The sequence below is a fragment of the Poecilia formosa genome, unplaced genomic scaffold (assembly GCF_000485575.1).
Source record: "Poecilia formosa unplaced genomic scaffold, Poecilia_formosa-5.1.2 Scaffold298, whole genome shotgun sequence".
Taxonomy (NCBI): Eukaryota; Metazoa; Chordata; class Actinopteri; order Cyprinodontiformes; family Poeciliidae; genus Poecilia; species Poecilia formosa.
In genome coordinates this window covers 405292-426242 of record NW_006800237.1, presented here as the reverse complement: position 1 = coordinate 426242, position 20951 = coordinate 405292, and the positions used below count along the sequence as shown (strand labels likewise).

General features: G+C 40.2%; 1 protein-coding gene across 3 annotated transcripts in view; it reads left to right on the top strand.

Annotated features, from left to right (window-relative positions):
* Positions 1–20951, top strand: part of adgrl1a (adhesion G protein-coupled receptor L1a) — a 106716-nt gene that overhangs the window by 46610 nt on the left and 39155 nt on the right. For all 3 annotated transcript variants that reach the window (XM_007572319.2, XM_007572321.2, XM_016660798.1), the window contains exons 2-3: positions 3669–3856; positions 19603–19816. In XM_007572319.2, coding sequence (XP_007572381.1) covers positions 3787–3856; positions 19603–19816 — 284 coding nt within the window. In that variant the 5' untranslated portion in view covers positions 3669–3786. The remainder of the gene's footprint in view (positions 1–3668; positions 3857–19602; positions 19817–20951) is intronic.

The window sequence follows — 20951 nt, the reverse complement described above, 5'->3', positions numbered from 1 at the left end:
CACACACACACACACACACATGTACACAGAGCTTCTGAAGTCCTCCTCCATGGTTGAAGAGGACTTGTGACACTCCGTTGTTGATGACCATGTCTGCCAAAGCAAACAGACCCTAATGATCTCAGTGATTATCGTAATGATCCAATAGAAAAGGATAATGAGGTTATTTGCTTTGGATCAAGGCAGCCTGTAAATTAATGGCTAACAAAACAAAGTGTAGCATCTGAGACAAGATGACAGACCGGTGTGGCCAAGTGGGACTCCGTCGCCATCCCATTTAGGCAACCACAGGTTTTTCTTTGTGTTGTTACAGCTGACTGTCATTTGCTTACCTCCCTGCTCCTCTTCAGCTCGGCCTCCTCACCTCTCCTCCGGTGCTTTGAAATTGCTGCTCCATTCTCCCATTTTGCACTCTCTGGACTCACAGAGACATAACGTTCTGCTCCATTAGAAGAGAAACATTGATGATAATAATAGTGGATGTGATCAGTGTAAAAGGTCAGCTCCTGGCCTTGGGCAGCTAACATCCTTCTGTAGGGGGAGTAGAAAGGGTGAAGACACCCATCTCACGCCCCCTAAATACACCTAACCTCCACGTATACTCCTTCACCCAGAGGCAGACTGACTCATAAACAACAAAAATAGTAAATTCTCGAGGTTAAATTTTCATTTTTTTTGTCACTTTTCACTAATTCTTCACTTATTTTCTCACATTTTGTACACAGAATGCTATCAATACAGTGCTTGTTCTTCCTTTTATCCGTTTTGTCAGGTTTTGTTTCTTTGTCCCTCTTCTTATTCCTCTATTCAGTTTTGTCACTCTTTCACTCATCCTCTTTTCTAACCTCAGAGAAACTGATTTTTTTGTAATGTCAGCTTGTTTTTGTTTTTTTGTGTATTATCTCAAAATGGAGTCAGTTTGTCCAGGTTGCACTTTTCTCTGGTTCCCACCTCTTCAGTTCAAGCCAGCCAGTCATTCTCTGCTCTATTTTCTTTGCCTTTTTCATTTTCATAGATCTCAGGAGAGTTGGTGTTAAAAAATACATAGTGAGGACAAGTCAAAACATGAGAGAAGGGATATTTTCCTTATTTAGAGTACATATGTTGTTGAGAAAACCTTTTCAACGCTCATATTAAATTGATATCGGATGGAAAAAGGCTGTAAAGTTGGAGTAAAAAAAAAAAAGACCTGACAGAGAATCGATGTCTCTGCAGTGTTATATTGCACGGCTATTGCTGTTTGTTTTAGATTTTCCACTTATCTTTGTCTCCATGCCTTTCCCTCTGAAAATGTTGTCTTCTGGCTATTATTCACACCCAACGCGCACAATGAACTCATATTAGAGCAGAATCTTCATTAGTGTAGCGGCAGTGTGTGCGTGTGTGTCTGAGTCGAACATTTCCTAGAAATAAATGCTGATGTAAAGAACAGCTGCTGCAGTCTGCTTTGTTCTGCTTGCCTTCAGTCCCCCTCCTGTTTAGTGTCTGTAGCTCTCTCTCTTTCTGTCTCGCTTGTACTCTACAACGTTCAACATATTAATCTGTGCAGAAACACCCAAGCAGGTTGCTGAATGTTCTGGCATTGCCACTAGGGAGGAGGTTAAATATCAGAAAAGGTCATAAAAAGGAGGGGCTCCGGAATTCAAATGAAAGCCAAATCAGGGATGATGATGTAGATTTGGAAGGAGCCACTTAGTAACCCAAGAATTTCCATCTTCGCTTCTTTGTGGAACAAAACAGCCATGACTGCGTGGACTGTAATACTCACTATCTACTCATGTTTGTTTTAGATTTATAATCTGGGCTAGAGCTTTCGTAAAATATTTTTGCATTAATATTTTCATATTCTAATGCAACCATTCTGACATTATATAAATTGGTATGTTTTCCTAATCCTATATCTTTAACTCTTTGATTCATATATAATTAAATAAAGATCTATATGTATATATATATAATTTTTTTTTTTTTACTGATTTAAATGCTGAAATTTTATTTTAATCCAATGAAAAAAATTGTACACAGACTTACACTATTTTGCTTAAAAGAGCAGTGAAGCTTTTAATAGGAATTTCAATGTCTATGTCACTCCAGAAATAACAACCAGTGTTAGAGTTGCAAACACCAAACTTAGAGTTTTTGAAGTTGTTTTGACTTCTTTTATTTCTGAATAAATCTTTAAATAGATTATAAAGAAATCTCTTAAAATTTATTTAGAATTATTATTATTTTCAGATTTAACGTGCTATTTTATACTTTATCTAAAGCATATAAATAAAATATAATAAAAGACTAATTCTCTTACGAGAAACTACTAACGATATGGAAAATCTAGTGTTTAGAACGGCCTTAATTCTTCCTGGCAAAGACTCAACAAGATGTTTGAAACATTCCCCAGAGATTTTGATCCATGTTGACTTGGCAGTGTCACCTAGCTGGTGAAGATTTGTTTGGCTTCATATCTATAATGAGAATCTCCCATTGTAACACATCACAAAGGTCTTGTTTTTGTTTTAGCCCATTTGTTTAGAGATTTGATGTGCTGTAAATGTGTTATGTCCATGTGAGTCAATGGTTTTCCCTTTTTGGCTGTAAATACTCCTGGCTAAATTGTTTAAATTAATAATTTTTATTTGAAAATGTAACAAAATATGAATTAAATTATCCTTCACAAATTAGAAAATGTGTATGTGGTTTAAAATACGAATCAAATTTATTATGTAATTCTCACCAATAGAAAATATTTTATTTGTATCACTATGATTAAATAAAGGTTCTTTGGAAAAACATAACTCATTGGGGAAGCTGCACTTGGAAGCAAACCAATGCAATGAAACTCAAATAAAGGGTGTGCACTATACAGCTGAATCAAAGTTTGCAAGTGAGGATGTGTGCACATACCCCTATTACCCCCTATAATTAAATAAAAAGGCAAATGTACCTTGCAATCATGCTCAAATTCCCCTCCAAACACACACATGCAGACCAATCTCTCTGTTTCATCAGCAAACTCAGCAGGAGGAGTATTAGCTATAACAACACTGTCTCTCCGGTTTTCTGTCTTTCAGCCCCTGCAGGCTCTACTGTCAAAGAATCAGAGCTCAAGTTCCAGAAAGTGATTTATATCATTAGGCAAATGAGATGTGTGAGCCCTTCAGCAATGCTGACTAAGTTACCACTTTCCACTGCCTCAAATTGTCTATGTGGCCATGCCGGTAACCAGACATGGAGGATACCTGTTTTTCGCATGAATGCAGCTCTGCTAATAGGCCTCCAAACATATGTAGCATGTCTGATTCAATAAAGTATCTAAACACTTCAGAGTGATGAGCTGGTGGTGTCAACAGCTGTCTCCATCACCCCTTGCTCAAATTGGCTTCCGCCGTGCCACCTGATCAATGCACTTGACCATCACACAATGAGCCAACTCTTTTCTTCTCCCAGTACAATGTCAACTGCAACCATGCCACTTCTGAGCCTCTTAAGCTTTACTCAGTCCTGAGTTTTACATCTTTCACCAATAAAAGCAGTGCAAGATGGCCTTGTAGATAGGTATAGGGAAAAAAATAAACAGACTGAGAAAAGAATGACTAATACTTTTTTTCCCTTGTAGCCCCTTTTCAGCGTTTTGATTTTTAACCTGCTGTTTTTAACCTTTCTGCCTACAGGGTCACCGTCAGGGAGGGTGTGAGCTGAGGAAAGTGGCACCCCATGCACCCGTGCCTGCTGACCACCTTCAAGCTTTAGCATCCGTCCCTTTTCCCGTCTTCCTGCTAAGCTTCAAACATGGCTCTGGCGATCTGGATCATCCTCAGCTCTTTTGTGGCTTTTAGCAACATTGCCCCTTCCTCTCAGGGTAGGTTTTTATCTCTGTGGTATAATATTTCTTTTAGAGTGTTCTTCTGTACAGATTTCTTCTGTTTTTGCTTCTTTTTTTGTGTCACACACTTAAATGTTTTACATAATCAAACATTGTTTAATACCAGATAAAAAATAGTAAATTAAAAGTGATGTTTTTATATTAAGGATTGTTTTTATATTGACAATCATACGTGGGCATACGTGAAAATGTAATGCTTCCTCTATCATCAATCATATATGATAAGCAGCAATGAGTCCTTTATATCTACTGAGAAATGTTTTTTCTCACTTGGCTTCTTTGCAAAAATAATTTTCATTTAGCCAAGTTGTGAAGTTCTCTCTGTGTTAAGATTGTGTTACAGCATCTGAATCAGATTTAAGTCTTTCACTTTGACTAGGTCACTTTGAAGCCCTTACATTGTTTATTTTCGAGCTATTTAGATGTGGACTTGCTGTTTCTGATCAATATGTAGCAGCATAACCCAAGTGCACTAAAGTTCAAAAACCGTTGATCAGATATTCTGGTGGTATTGGTCATGCAGCGCTCTCCCACACATAACATTTCAGCTCAGTTTGTTTCTTTATGAACTGACCTCACTGATGTGAGACTTAAGGCCTGTTTGGTTTTATTAACTACTTAACGCCTTGATAATTGGACGTCTTACTTGAAAACTGCTTTTTGTGTCTGTTTCAGTTTTCTTTGACATCAAGGCTTGTTCGAAACTGAAACATTTGGCAGTGACCAAATAGGAAAACACTCTGTCTACTGAAGTAAAACAAATAATAATAATAGTATTTATCTGCATTCAGAGCTTGCACTCACTTATTTGTTTATTTTTTATAGGAAACAAAATGTGTTTCTAAGTACATATCGATTCCCCGACTTACCTCATAATGCTGGGTAGAAGCTCCTAAGCACTGTTCCCTGTTGCAGCTCTGACTGGATTATTGCAAATGAGGATGTAATATTTATATGTTAGCTGTTTGATGAAGGTTGTAAGCGTATTGACTTGCTGACCAGGCTAGAAAAGCTGTACTTCATTAACCGTTTCTCATATGAGACGAGGCCAAGATGTGTGCGCAAGGTGGGAAGTGATGTGAGAGTGTCAATAAAATTTCCTCGTCATCTTGCTGTGAGGTGGAGCGTGGCGAGAGAATAGGAGGGAATCCGTGCATGTAATGGTGCCATATGTGTGACCTCTTTGAATGTGCCATGTACCATGAGATATTGCACTTTCAGTGTGCGCGCGCGCGGGGCGTTGTAAGCTTGGCAGCAGGTGACCTGGCTGGGCTCAAGTAACGCTGGAGGGGTGTGTGTGTACATACGTGTCGGAAGATGTGTATGAGAGACGGAGCAGAGATTGCAGGGAGGACGAAGGGGGGGCTGTTGAGTGTCCTGCTAGTGGCCCACCACACAGATAGCAGCACACCATCTGCTGTATGCTCTCAGTCAGCTCTGTGCCAGCAGTCTGCTGGGTGATGGACAGCTAAGATGAGGAGGAGGGGCTTCAGCAAGACAGGGTCACCGCATGGAGTGACGGCAAAGGAGGAGTTTAGGAATATGCAGGAGAGCGAGGGAGAGAGTGAAATTAAAATGTGTTTATGCCCACTTGTGTAAGTATTGGCTCCATCATTCTCTGATTTGGAAGCTTCATTTCTAATTTGAGTAGGTACTGTTCTTTCCATCTTAATTTGGCAGCTTTCTGGAAATTGGATTTGCATACATTCTGCTCGATTCCTTTTTGTCTTGTGGCACTATACGTGCACGGCTGTGAGTATTTGTGAGAAGATAAGCCTAAAATATCTGCATGACCTGGCTCTTCAGGACTATTAATAATGCATTAATAAATCAATTGAATATCATCCCTATTTAGCTCAGGAGCACAGGCACAGCATTTGGTTTGATGAAATTAAGATTTTTATTTATTTTTATTTTTTAAATAAATAATGGCACATGCTCATGCACACCCACACTGTTGTGGTGCTCCGAATGTTGGCAGTAAAAATCTGGCAGAGATTCATTGTCTCTATTGTAGTGTGACCAGAGGAGCGGGAGAAAAATGGAAAAGAAAACAAGGGAAGTAGGTCCTAAAGGAAGGGAACGGGGTTTTGATGTGATGAGAGCTGCGGAAATCAGTCTCAGACTAATCAAAGCTCATTTGAAAAGCGACATGAGCATCACACATGGCTTCACTGTCTAATGTCTACTCCTGCTCTCCCTTGGTGCTCTCTCCAACTAATCTGCCAGGCTTTAACCCCACTTCGCTCCTGGCTGCACATTCTAATATTTACCACTAACTCTCACACATTTATTCTCCTCTTAAATCTGCTCTTTAGTAAAAATATCCCTAACCAGCATGAGCTTAGTGTGTGTTCTTCTTTTCCCACATATCCCGCCTTGCATCGTAAAAATATTTCCACTTAAATCACTGTAGTTCACTATTCTTCTTCTCAACATAGGGGCTCTGTGAAGAACATATTAGTAGCGCATACGACTGAGGAGAAGGGAAATGATTTGAGTTTTAAATTAAACAACGACGATCATTATTGATATTTTTAGTTATTATTATTTATTTATTTGTTATTTTTTCAATAATTTTGAAATTTGTGCCGTACATTTGGCAGTGCTTCTGAGAGCAGTATTTTGTGGCAAATCCTTTATAGTGCTTCTCTGCACCTTGTTATTTAATGGAAGTTTCTTGCTTCCTGTTATCAACTGTTTTTACGATTGAATTTGAATCATTGTAACACATCAAAAATCTCTGATCTACGCCATTTAATTTTAGCTCCGGCCGTATGTTCTGGGTTGGAAAATGATCCTCTGCCCCAATAGCAAAACATTTGTGTTTTTTTTATTTATTTATTTATTTATTTATTTATTTATTTATTTATTTGCCCCTTTGTTTCAAATGACAAATACAACCTCTTGTGACTATCCTTAAAGTTGACTCCCTTCCATCAGAGTCATATGTGAGCATAAATAATGGTTTTCTTGTCAACAAATTCTCCCCTGAGCAGTCAATTTCTCCAGCTCCCCCAGAGATACCACAGACTTCTTGGTTTATTATTTTATCTTCATGACAGTATTTATTCACAAATGTTTTGTAAAACAAAAGCTTGACTCCTTCACAGGACAGCTTTAGTCCTCCATTGCTTAAATGGCATCCAGGTACATTCTGCTCACTAATTTAGTAACTTCGCCAGGCAATTGGTTGATCAAAATCAAGCATCGTGCTTTCTGATGTTTACTTCAAAAAATATAGTATCCCACTACATAAACATGTCCTACTTTGTGGTAGTTTGTCACTTAAAATCCAAATGAAATTGATTCAAATGTGTGGAGGAAAAAAAAAGGGGCATTAATACTTTAAAGGGACTTTGTACCTTGACAAAGTGAATGTCGCACTGACTTAATGCTTGAGAATGTACCCTAGCTGATGCGCAGTGCCATTGATGTGAAAATCCATTAGGCTTGCTTAATGTGGCAGGCACGGGAGGCAGCTGTGCCGTACGTGATGAAGCCCTGACACAGAACTTTCAATTACAAAAGCAGCAGCGTTGGTGTAAACATGGCGGTTCGTATTTATGCGCACTGGTGATGGCAGGCATACTATTATAGGACTATTTGTATTTTCTTCCTTTCAGACCATAAATGTAATTTCGCAAACACTCCGTGTGCTGGGTATTTACATACACTGCTCGCACACGGGTGTGCAGTGACGTGAACACGCAGCCGACGAGGTGTGTGGGTCCAAGTGTGTGCTTGTGCCAGTTATAGGTTGATGCCAGTGCCAGCCGACTGGTTGAATCTGTTCTCATCTCCCCTGTATTTAAGCCTTTGCTCTAAGATCAGTCGTGTGGAAAGGCCCCTGGCCCTTAAGTGCACAGGCAGACATTTTTATCTGTCTAGCCCTCCACTCTCCTGGTTTTTTTTTTTCCTTCCCTGGCCCATTCCCCTGAACAGCGGCTATTATTTAAAGATGTGGGACTAGCTGTTTTTACACATCTTTTCGACAAAGTGCCTGCTCCCCCCAACTGTCTTTGGTCGGTGACATAATGTCTGGAAGCAGACTGATCCCAGTGTATTATTTTGCTCTCTGTAAGGCAGGGATGAGCTGCTATTATTCATTACGTGCCAGATGAAGAATTAATCACACCCTTGTAGAACATCACAATCCATTGAATCATAATATTAATATTTTGTAGAAGTGTCCTTCACAGAAATTGTGTATGCTAGTACACAATTTCTGTGGCCTGATCATTGGAGGCCACATAAAAATAAAAGAATAAAAATATACACTTGATCTACATTTTTTGGTGTTAAATTTGGCAAAGAATGATGAGCAGACTTTAATGAAGGAGAGGCAAAAAAATGGATGCATCATAATTGATATTGTAATTTTATTATCAAGCAATTGCATTGTTCTTCCCATGCCTAGCCAGAAGAGAAGTTAAAATTCAGAGAGACCAGAAACGCTGCCCTTAAGTAACACCGAGTATTGAATTTTATGTATATATATAAAAAAGGAAAGCAAAAAAAAGACTTTTCTTCTGGTGATAAAGTTTTTAACCTGTGACCTTCTCACAAATGCATAAGAATTGTGTCGCCAGCTGTATAAGAGCAATAAAACTTTGAGAAAAGTCAATAAAGCGGTTAGGCTCGTAAACTTACTGCGTGCACTCGGGTCCATCGAAAACCTTATTGCATTACTTATGTTGTAAAAACTCAAAGTTGTGCATTTTTCTTTGGACACATCTGAAAAACTGTCACTGCTCACAAATGTCTTGCATTAACGTCATTAGATGATCTAAATCAGGCAGAACTTAAAAAGATTAAACATTGAAAATAAGTCTTTAATATAAAATCAACTATTCCAGTTTTTAAGGTGCAGCTTTATAAACATTCTGTTTAATGGCATTAATTAATGTAATTAATATTGTGCATATATTTGTTCACCTAGAAGGATTTGTGTTTATTAATGATTCTCTTTTTACCTGCAAAATTGTACAGTAACTTAAGTTTTATGACTAATTTACTGCAAGTTTTTATTTTCAATTAAAACAATAAATCAGATGGTGATTTCTAGTAATATGCAAAACTCCTCCCGGCTGCAGCTTTGTTCTTATGTCTCTGGGATTTATATCAATCAATCAATCAATCAATCAATCAATCAATCAATCAATCAATCAATCAATCAATCAATCAATCAATCAATCAAATTTTATTTGTATAGCACATTTCAGCAGCAAGGCATTTCAAAGTGCTTCACATAATTAAAATAAAAACAGTATGTGAGAAAGAGAAAGAGATTTAAAAAACATTTATAAGTTAAAATCTTGAATTTATTTTGTGAGCAAATTCTTTTCAAAAGCAGATTTTTCTTTTCAAGCTAAATGACACAACGTAGCTCCTGCCTTTAGATTTTGTTTTTTGTAAGTATTTGCGATGTGGATGCAGCATCACCATAATCATAAAACCTTAATCAATACACTAGTTTATTTTCCATCTTTTTAGTGATCAAAACCTGAGCTTATTAGTAGTGTGTTAGATACCAGTAAGAATACTTATTATTCCAGGAGCTTGTGATTATTGCAAATCATTTGGATTTTGCAATGAAGAACTTCCTTTAAAGTCTAACTTTTCTTCCATGTCTTGTGTGTGCGTGAACGTGTTTGTGTGTGGTCTTGGAGCCTTTTTATTCTTCCACATCTTATTAGCAACACTTTGTTCTTCTCACTTCTCCACCTCCTAACACTCACCTCTCATTTTCTTCCAATCTCTCTTCTGTTTCTTCCATAACACCTCAGCTATTACTCCCCCTCCCTAAGTTGTGATATCCTACACCCAAGCAACCCGCCAGCCTCCCCAAATCCCCTTTCTTATGCCGGACTTCTATTTCTCTTGTGGGAACTTTATGTCTTCCTCTTCTAACTCAGGTTTTTTTTACTTTGTATTTGTCCAACCCTCTCCAGCTTGTCGCTTTACCCTACTTTCTGTTCAGTCTCCCTCCTTTAGATTAACCTGGCTGCCTCCTCCCAGCTGCTCTGTTTTTCTTTCTTTACCCTTTTCATACCATCTGTTATTCGCATACAGCTCTTATCATTGTCATTTTTCTCTCTAACGCTCCTTTACCTCTTACAGTCTCCTCTCATCCCTCGTTTGCTACCTCCTCCGTCGCCCTTGTTGTTTGGGGGTTTCTATGCTCTTCAAAGCCCTTGGCTGCGAGCAGTAGATCACAGCGAGGCCTGTGTGAGTGAAAGGTTAATGGATGGCCTTTGAACATATATTGGAAGTAGGGGGTGGGTGGGCAGAAGGAGGGACATGCCGGGGCGGAGAGGCAGCATATTCTCTGAACACCTCCCTTTGAAGTATGACGCAGGTCGCTCTCATGTGCCTTTGCTTGTACACGGGGTTGTGCCATTTTGTTAGTTCAGTCGTTCGCAGTGTTGGTGCAAATGTGTTTGTGACCATTTTGTTTATGTTTGCTTGTATTCATATATGTGTACAGGAGCACGTTAGCTTGCATGTATTGATTTGTGTACAACAAGCAAACTCCTACAGAAAAGAAAGGGGACTGTGCTCCTGTGTGTTCAGCCGTGTGATAGCCACATCCTTCCTCTTGTGACCTCTTTGATAACTTTGAGGCTTTGCATCATTGAAGGATTGTGTTTGTGTATTGGACAGTGCTGCTTTGAAAGCCAACCAGACACGGAGAAGCTAGCATTCAGCTTCTACCCACCACAAATCTGGAACAAACTTCAAGAAAACTGCAAAGCAGCTGAAACACTGATTTCCTTTACATCAGGGCTAAGAACCCGCCTAATAAGAGTTGTTTTTGAACTATAATAGATGGAACATTGACCAATATATTCTACTTGCATTGATGATTTTGATAGTGGCATTCATCAAAATGTGTCACTGGTTTGTCACTGGTTTCTCAATTGTTGACAGTATATTGTTTTTATTTTTGTTTTATTTTTAGGATTTAAAGCTCCTTTAACTATTTTGTTGCTGAAATATACTATACACATAAGCTTGATTAATTGATTGATGATTGACAATTCACATTTTGTTACATTGCAACCACAATTTTTTCTTGAAATTTATCTGAATTTTTCTGATGAACTGACACTATGTGGTGCACAATGGAAGAAAATGAGTACATAGTATGCTAGCTTTTGCATTAATCAATTTAAAAACCTGAAAAGTGTTTATTTGCTTTCAGCCCTGAATTTTTCCTTTACTGAAACACATTGTACTGCAATTAGCTTCACAAATGTGCAGGAGTTCCCTACTGTGCACAGCAGAGACTGAAATGTTTGCTGAGCTCCAGGCACAGTGAGCAGCAGGTTCTGTTCTTCTGTGCATTGAAAACACCGGACACAGTCAGAAAAAGACAACAAACAACTGAATTAAGGTTAAAACTGAAATATAAACTTTTGTTTTGAGTTTTATATGCAATTCAGGTGGAGTCGGTGCCCCGTCTTTCATGAACCTCACCACACATCACCGACCTCCCCATGATATCCTCTGCACCAAACTTTACACTGGATATAATGCAGAATAGCAACAGCCAACTCAAGTCTCTTTTACTGGCTAGCCAGATGTGGTGGCATGATTTGCTACTCCACTGAACATTTCTCCACTCCACAGTCCAGTGGCAGCATGCTTCACACCATGTTATGCTACGCTTTTTGTTGCACTTGGTGATCTAAGGCTTGGCTGCAGCTACTTGGCCATCGAAACATGTTTGATGAAGCTCTATCTACACAGAGATCAGCCACAGGAGGTGGGTGATCTGAAGGTCACATGAAGTTTTGAGGTCTGTATATATTGACTCTGCAGAAAGTTGGTGACCTATGTAGTAGATGCGCCTCAGTGTCTACTGATTACATTTGATCTATCACTCTGTGGCTGAGTTGCTGTGATTCCCAATTGCTACCACTTTGACCTAAATCCACCAACAGTTGGCTGTGGAATATTTAATAGTCAGGAGGCATTGCATTGTTGTGTAGTTTTAGTTTGTTCCCTCACAGCATGCAGGTTGCTAAAATGAGGCAAATAATGTTCTTCTGAGAATTTTAATTTAGATGGACATTTTTTCTTCTTTAAAGTTCTGTACTCACTGGTTTTTATTTTGGGGTACCAGAGTACCACACAAATGCACACTCCACTTCACAACTCTTTTTTTTTTTGTAAAAACAACAACAAAAATGTAAATAAAAATAACATAAAACCATTCATAATTTCCTTACATTCCACAGTTATGCACTCATTTGTGTTGGTCCATCACAAAAATCTTAATGCAAGGTGTTGTGTCTGTCTGTATCAACAATGTCATGGGCTTCGGTGAGGGTTGTTTGTGGACTATAAATTCATAATAACTAGCAGCGAGCTTGGCTGACATCCAAGGACAAAGAGGAAAGAAAGGATAGAGAAAAAATAGAGGGATAAGTACAGATTAAAGAAGTGAAGCTGGTAAAACAGTGAGTAACGGATTAGGATACAACAAAAAGCCAAGAAGGTGGATTTAAAGGATGAATAGAAAAATATATTATGATACTGGTTAGATGAGGTGGTGGACAGATGATGATTAGATAGGCTAAATGAGAAATTTTGCAGTTTGGATAAATTGGATGAAGGATTGAGGGATGGTGTTGAGGTAAAAAAAAAAAGAAAACATGAAGTGCATTATACTGCAGATGAAAAGTAATATAAGTATTTGAGGTATTCAGATGTGTAATAGGTTGAAGAAGACACAGGAGCAAAAAACATGGTTAGTGGGTTTGCATGTCTTGCAACAGTACACACAGACACTGCCCACACATTCAGCACTCTGTCTTAGTATGTTAATTAAGTCTTTAATACAGCAAAAGAACCAGTCTTTGACACAAGTCTCTGGTTGCAGCTTGCAACTTTTCCAAATGCACACACAAATATCCCCTACACCCTTTCATTCCTCTCTTCATTTGTCCTCCTGATTTTTCATCAATTTAATTTCTTCCTTCCCTCACTATTTTTCTAACTTTCCTATATCTGCTTATGTCACCTCTTCATTTATTTACCTCCCCCCCCTAGCTGTTTCCCTGCAGCACCTGCAGCCTTACTCCACCATAGTGTTTACATGAATCTATATGAATCTGGGTCTGACTCACTGTCTCCCAGCTCGCCCTCTGTAATGCTTGTTGGAAACATGGTACAGAGAAAAGTTCTGCAAGGCCCGCTACATCGCTCCTCTCTCCGGGGAGATGGAGGATACTCTCCACTGGGTGAATCTCCTACTTTTTAGGCAGGCTGACTTTTATTTTGGGCTATGCTGTTTCGCCCCATTGAGGCGATTTTATTGCATAATTAGATGCCAGCACTAGCAATAATTTGGTTTGACAGTATGAGCACGTCTAGTCTCGCCTTCCCACTCAAGTTTGCGTGTGCATGTGTGTCTGTGCGTGTGCGTGTTGTTCTGAGTCTCAGAGGCTTTTTTTTTAACTGCCCATCTTAATCTCTTTGCTTTCGCATGCTAGTTCCCCCCAGAGCAAAGTTTGTCAACACACACTGAGAGTTCTGGAGGTTGAGGATGGATGAGGATTGGTGCTTGTGTGTTTCTGCCTCTAAGATATGTATGTGTTTGCACAGGGATGTGTGTTAGCACTGGGGCATGTTGGGTTCTCTTATGAATGATGTAATGTTATGGACTGTGGTGTAATTCAGTTTAGTTAGCGGGTTGGGCCATAGAAGAAATGTTGAGCAAATCGGAACAATAGAGATTTTGTTTCTCCCCTATCTGCCTTATTCTTTTTATGCCAGATCTCTTGTGCCACAATAAAAAATAAGGGCGTAACAGTGCACTAGTTTCTGGTTTGTTTCTGATAACCTTTGGTATATATCTTTTTTTTTTGTGTTTAGGCTTGACTCAGCTCCATCCGTGTGAACATGTGCCTCTCTGGCCCGGCTTTGTGGTCTGACCTTACAGTTAAGCTGGTGACTCCACATACAGTCACTCCTCATCTCATCCTCTGCTTTGCCTATAGCAGTCAAAGGAGTCAGAGAGGAGATAGGATCCCAGCATTGAGGCCACCATTCCAACCATACGCAGAGACGCAAATACACACACACACACACGCACACACACAGTGTCCCACAAGCTCCTACAGCCCCCAGCCTCAGCATCATCATGTTAGGCCTTTAGATTTGTCTCATAGTGTCACTTTGTCACAACTTCTCAGCTTGAAGGCTGCCTGAATGTGACATTTCTGGCCGCGCTGCCTGAGCTCGTCCACAGTGACAAGCCATGCTCCAGCGAGTCATTACACTAACTTGGAGTGCTAAGTGACTCGCTAAGATGCAGCGCTAAACTGATAAAGTGGGGTAGAGATTGGTCTGGATAAATCTCATCGAGAGAAGGGTTTCTATCACGGACTTCTTGGCTCTGTTCAGTGACTGTAAAATTTACCGTACTCCCTTGGCAGCTTTAATGTGAAACCTTAAAATTGTAAGGACATTATTTCTTTGGCTGGTGCAAATTATAATGGCATATGGAAATGTATGTCATAGACGTTTCTAACCTACCTACACTATTAGTGTTTAAGTTGGGATTTATTTTAAACATGTATATGGTAAGGATCACATTTAAATCTGATTTCTGTTCTAGAATAACCCCTCTGTAAAAAAAAAAAAGACTTCTGGCACTAGTTTTCCTATTTTCTAGGCTAATGGTTGCAAATTTCAAGGACTGCAGCAAAAGAGAGCCGGATTACTCCAAAACATAGTTTTCCAGTTAACAAGTCAGCCACGGTGTCACCGGGTTCCACAAGCTATACCTCCTTTTGTGACTTAACTGTAGAAGTTTTGACAAACACAAGATCAACACTTTACAATCCATTATTACTAAGAAAACTGACTATGGCGTTTTCAGAATGGTGCCATCAACTGGAATGTCGAAAGATGTTGTAAGTGATGGGAAAGTGTTCTTTCTGCAGTTGACCAGCAGTGCACAGCAGCAGATGGGAGTGAGGAACTTTTATGCCACTCTGACAACATTTCGGTACTATGACACTTTCTTCGGGATGAGATGAACCGAAATTGAGACCATTGGAATGGAATATAGGGGGAAAAAAATGTATGCCTTTAAAACTGTAACTTTTTAAAAAGCTTTGCATGACGTGACACAGACGATCAATCAATCACTGCCATACAAATTAAGAAATGCAGGAAAACTATGAAAGTTCAGAAAAACTTCACACCGACACTAACAAATAAACGGAACAACACTAGATGCAGTAATCCTCTCTCGAGATGCGCGGAGTCTTTCCAAGCATTTTCGTTTTTGCACCTCTGTCCAGGAGCATGATATTAATGTGTGGGTAATAATGGTGGGGAAAGAATGAGTGAGTAACGACTAGTCTTGCTTGTGCAAAATTATGTTCTTGTTTAATGGTCTAAGCATCTATCAACCCTCAGGCTTTAATTACTGTGTGAGGATAATGAGTCAAATCCAATCAGTTCTCTCTCTTGCTCTTAATTTGTATGGAGGTTCTACTTTGAAGCCAACCACTTGAAGCTCTCACACCAGCTGCCCTGGAGTAACACCAGGCTTCTGTCAGTGGGGTGTGTTTATGCATGTGACCTCTGTCTCTTGCACACCGACACATCCATGCAAATTAGATTGTATAATTGCCTGATTCAATAGTCTCATATGCGACCATTGCTAAGTGTGTATTGCAAATACTGTGATTCATTTAGATGAGTCACAGTGTGACTTAAAGAAACTACATTCACCTATACAACTGGCTAGTGCTAAGAAAGAGTCGTTGTCATTTAAGTAGTCCGACTGCCAATGCTAAATGGTCAAGTGTGTGTGCGCGTGCATGCGTGTGTGTTTGAAGAGATTCTGAAACCTTAATGGATTCCTGCAGAGTGAAGGACAATCGTTGCCCATGGCCAGTCCAAGCTTATCCTCTGCTCATCTCATCTCAGCTCAGAGCCAGCCGAATCTCGAGTTAGGCCTCGGGCCATCTGGCTGCCACTCACCACACACTCACATTCACACGTCCACGCACACACACACATGCACACAGACGCGCACACACACACACACATGCTGTCACACGTGAAAGCACTTACGCAAATGTAAACAGTGGATTCCGCAGTTTCATGCTTGTTTGAAGATACACCACTTAAAAAATCTCTGCATAAATATGAGGTGCATCCGTCTTTATTTGCAGTGTGAAATCAAACCGTAGTCCTGTAAGTTGTCAGGAAGTGTGTTTGGACAGGTGTGAAATATGAAGGTGTGAAACTCGACACAATTTGGGCAAAGTAGAGATTCGCTCCTGCCTGAAACAGACAAGTTATCATGGCTGATGCCACCGATAAAGATTAAATAATGGATATCCTCAGATATGGTTAAAAATGTGTATTTACCCAATAGATGTCTTAGAAATATGCTGGGGAAAAAAAATAGGTTCACAAAATGCTTTCTGCTTTCTGTACATGTAAATTACCTCTATAACATAGTGTGGATTTTTACCAGGCGATGATAAACTTGTCAATTGGCCAATGACTGCCTATTTTCCTACAGCCTGCTGTTATGCTTTCATGCATTGATAATCATACTTGAGCCATCTTCCGAAGTGAAAAAAAATCAGAATGGACAAAAGCAGTAACATGCAGGTCAGGTTTGTATAAAAAGTGGGAATTGACAGGAATAACAAAAATTCAAAAATGTATTGATATGGCGTGACTCAGCTGGTTGTGTTTATTTAAACCACTGAATTACAGCTGATTTTCCATTTATCGTTGTTGTATTAAACTAGCACTTAGAAAAGTACTCATAACCCTCGACAGGCATCTTGGACCCTCTATTGAATTAGATTTTTTTCCCAACCATCTGCTATGATTTCTTCATTTTGTAATTTTATTTTAATAAAATAATGTTTTAAAAATAATGTTTTAAAAATAATTTGCTGAATTAGAAGTTAATCTTTTGGACCATTAACTCCTAATGTTGTGTTACCTTGCCATCACAGTGACAGAGATGGCGGCAAAAAAAAAAAAATGGATTTAGAATCATAATTTGGCGATTGGACAGCCAGCATAATAATATCACATCTGGAATTACTGACTCAGTTTAACAACAAAGAAGACAGTAGCTGCAGTGTATTGTATCTACTCCTCTGAGTCCCACATGTACCTATAAGTACCATTAATACAAATATTAATATGTGTATGAGTGCTGACGAAATGCTACTACCAGTCGCAGCGCAAAAAGAGAACGCTACGTTGTAAACACAGCAGAACTGATTGTGCTCACTGTCGTAGCATTAGTGTGACTTTTAACGTTTTAACATTAGCAAATGGGACGCCATCTCTTTTCTGATAATTCTGTCAGATTTGTTTTTCAGCAGAGTCTCAAACAACCAGGCAGCGTGTTTTAGTTTGGGTCATCACTGGATACACAGGTTCTAGGGTTACTTTGAAGACGTTGTTTTTTACTCAACCAGCGAGATCAAGACGTCTGCACACCTCTATTCCCAACGCCGCTGTGGCTGTGGGCAAAGAGAAGGGGCTTGTGTAGAGTTTTATAGTTTGGTGACATCTTGGGAATTCCAGCTGTGAAACTCCTCCTTCCTGGGAGATGTCATGAAAATGATGTAATTCTGAGATTAAGAGTTTTTCTCATTTTGTTTTGTTCTCTGCATGTTGCTCCATCCTTGTTCCTTCCCGTGGCTGGGCCCAGCGCTGCTGCTGGTCCTCTTCACTTCTTCCCTCCTCTTGGCGTATTATATGGTTCTAATTGCTGGCCAGCTGTACACTGCTGTGTATTTACACTGCAGGGTAGTTAAGAGAACAAGGCCACACACTGGCACTACGCATTGTAATCCCACTGTGATACCACAACTCAGAATGTGTGTTTACATGGCGGTGTGTGTGCTTGATTGAAACATGCACACCGCTATGTCTGTGTGTGCGCTAATGTGCTTGTGTGGGGTTTTTTTTGCATTTGAGTGTGGACTTGTTTGTCTGGCCTCGCCTGCTGTTTGCATCTCCGTGTGCTTTAATTAGTATGCGATTTTTGCATCAAGGCTTTTGTGATTTGGCACTGGCACTGCATGCTGGCGAGGCATAAAAGATCTGAAGTCTTTCTGTGCTAGTCATTCAGCCCAAATGGCTTTAGTTACACAACTGAACTGAAGTCCCTATTGCATAAACAAGTGGCATTTAGAAATATGAGCGAGTCCAATGTGAGTGAGTCATATTGCACAGTTCCATGACTGAAATGACTGACACTGACATTAACCCAGATGGACACTCGTCCTGAATGGACAGCGTATGAAACTTAAGCAGTGTTAGCTCAGTTTCAGGAAGGGAAAGCGGCCTTGCTCTGTGTATTTTAGCACTAACAGTAAAAGAGGAGAGAGGCTGACTCAGTGTCCTTGTCTACCGCCGAGCCTGTCTTGCAGAGGGAGGTACTGTGCAATGAAAGGCTCTGTTTATAAAGAACTTCCGCCTTATTAAAGTAGAACTAGTGCTGTCTGTCTAGATTTGACAGTACGCTCACAGCCAGGTCTGTAAGTCCACGTCCTTCCCTCTGACATTGCAAAGAGGATCTCAGTCAAAGACGTCTGGTCCTTCAACACAGCAGAGAGCTCTGCACCTAAAGGCTTCGGACGCAGGTTAAATCTCTATAACGTTCTCCTCAAGGAGGGGTTAGACATTTCAGGACCATGGACAGCGACTCTCGCATTCACTGGCACGAGATTCAGTTTTAATTTTCAGTTTTCACAGTGCCTCTGTTTGCATTTGTTTTTTTGTTTTTTTGTTTTTGCTTCCACCTGCACCGCAAAGAATGTTCATAGTCGTTTTGTTATTTTTGCATGTGTGCCTGATTACATGAGCAGTTAAATGCACGTAGTTATGGAGAGCTAGAGAGACAACGAGTGTCTCTCTCAGAGCCTCTTTGCAGCCCTCTTTCATGCCTCTCAGTCTGGCTCAGCGATTAACCCTGAGTACCTCACTGTCCCATCTGACCCTTTTCCTCTCAGAGCCGCTGCAGTACATTGACATTCCTCTGAGTGGGCTGATTACTAGCAGTAGGTATGCAAATGGCGTACAAAGCTAAGGTGAAAGTTTGCAAAGACACTCATTTTCTGTTTATTTATTTTTATTTTTTTCTTGTTCCACTATCACATCCTCTTGAACTCCGGCTGCATCTAAATGTTCAGCTCCGTTGCATTGTTTAGGTGGAATAAACAAATAATGTTGGAAAGGACACTTTTTTTTTCTTCTTTTCTATCCCTTTGCGGTGTGGGAATGAGCATCATAAGCTGTTGCCTGGTTGTGTGTAGGAGTTTGTTAACATTTGAAACTCTCACAGTTTGTTTCACAAGTGGTGCCATATCTCACTGGAGAAGCTGGTTTGGCTGCAAACCCCGGAATGCCAATATGTGATCTGTGATGTTCCAATGTGGAAATGAAACGGCAAACGGCCAGGCTGTACATTACTACTCGTTGAATGCAGGGCACTAATGGATAATTTGTATTTTACATCATTACTTGTTCAACCCGCTCTCGTCAGACACTCTCTCTCTCTCTATATATATATATATATATATATATATATATATATATATATATATATATATATATGATATTTACGACGATGCTGAATAATAAAACGCCTTTTGAAGGTTTTAAGGTTTAGTGAATAATCAATAATCCGCTCTCCTTTGTTCCCTTTCCAGCTCTAAGCCGGTCAATGATGCCATTCGGTCTGATGCGCCGGGAGCTGGCATGTGAAGGCTACCCAATCGAGTTGCGCTGTCCCGGAAGCGATGTCATCATGATTGAGACGGCCAACTACGGCCGCACCGATGACAAGATCTGTGATGCGGATCCCTTTCAGATGGAGAATGTGCAGTGTTACCTGCCCGACGCCTTCAAGATAATGTCACAGAGGTAAGTATTGATTTGTTTGGATCTTGTGCATGTGTTTGTGCAGAGTCACAGCCTGCTATTGGCAGAGGAAACAAGATACTATTTCACAGCATAATCCCTCAAGAATTCCCAGTTTTTTCGATGCTGCTTTGCGCCGTTTGGGCACCTGCGTCTTTTTGAAGGATCTCCAACCCTTTCGGCAAGCAATCTATAAATACTTGTCTTTTTTTTTTTTTAAATAGCTGTATAACACCAAAGCTTTCGGTGAAACATTTAACTCCACGATAGTGTTGGCTCCTATTTAGTTCTGTGTGCATGCATGAGTGGGTGTAAGAGAATGCGTGAGCTTGGGAATTGTTGCAGAAGCGTTTGTAGGGCTTCCCACTGTTGCTCTCCTTGTTTGAGCTCAGCATCTTCTTCCTCTGAGCTCAGATCAATGGGAACCCTCTCCCAGCTATCCATCACACATGTAATGGAGGCAGAGGCTTGGGGGAGAGCGCGAGAGAGCAAGGGAGGAAAGCAGCAGGGGGTGGAGGGGAGTATTGAGAGACTAAAAGAAGGAAAAAGACTTCCAGAAATGATGGGGTGATAGAGTGAGTGCAGCAGAGATTTCAGATATGAAGTGAGAAAAAGCCTGCGCAGGGGAGGAATGCTCAAAGCTGGGAAAAGTCCTGTATGTCGAGAACCACTGAGTGCATGCAAATGAGTATCTTTTTCTCTCTGTTTATGTTGCTCAGGATGTGCAGACATGAGAGAGTTCGCAGAAATTTGGTTTAGATGTAGAAGTAATTTGCAATTAAGTGTTCCACAAAGTTCGTAGTGTAGAGTATTTGCCTTTAGTCTCCCTCACCCACCCCATTCGCCCTTCCCTGTTCTCTCACCTCTAATTGCTCCCACTCACAATCCCCCAGGAGGGGAGGCTCTGACGTCACCCACCCGCTCTCCCCCCCCTCCCCCCCTTGCTTCTCTCTATCCTCGATCCTTTTCCCTGTTTTCCCCTCCCTGCCCGTTTCCCACCTCCCCTCGGGTGTAGCTGTCACATGATCTAGTGTAGTGTGAAATTACTCCCTTCCCTACAATTCCCTCCGTCTTTCTGAGCCTGAAGATGTTTCTTTTATAACCACTCCTCTTTGTCTTTCTCACAATGGCACTCATC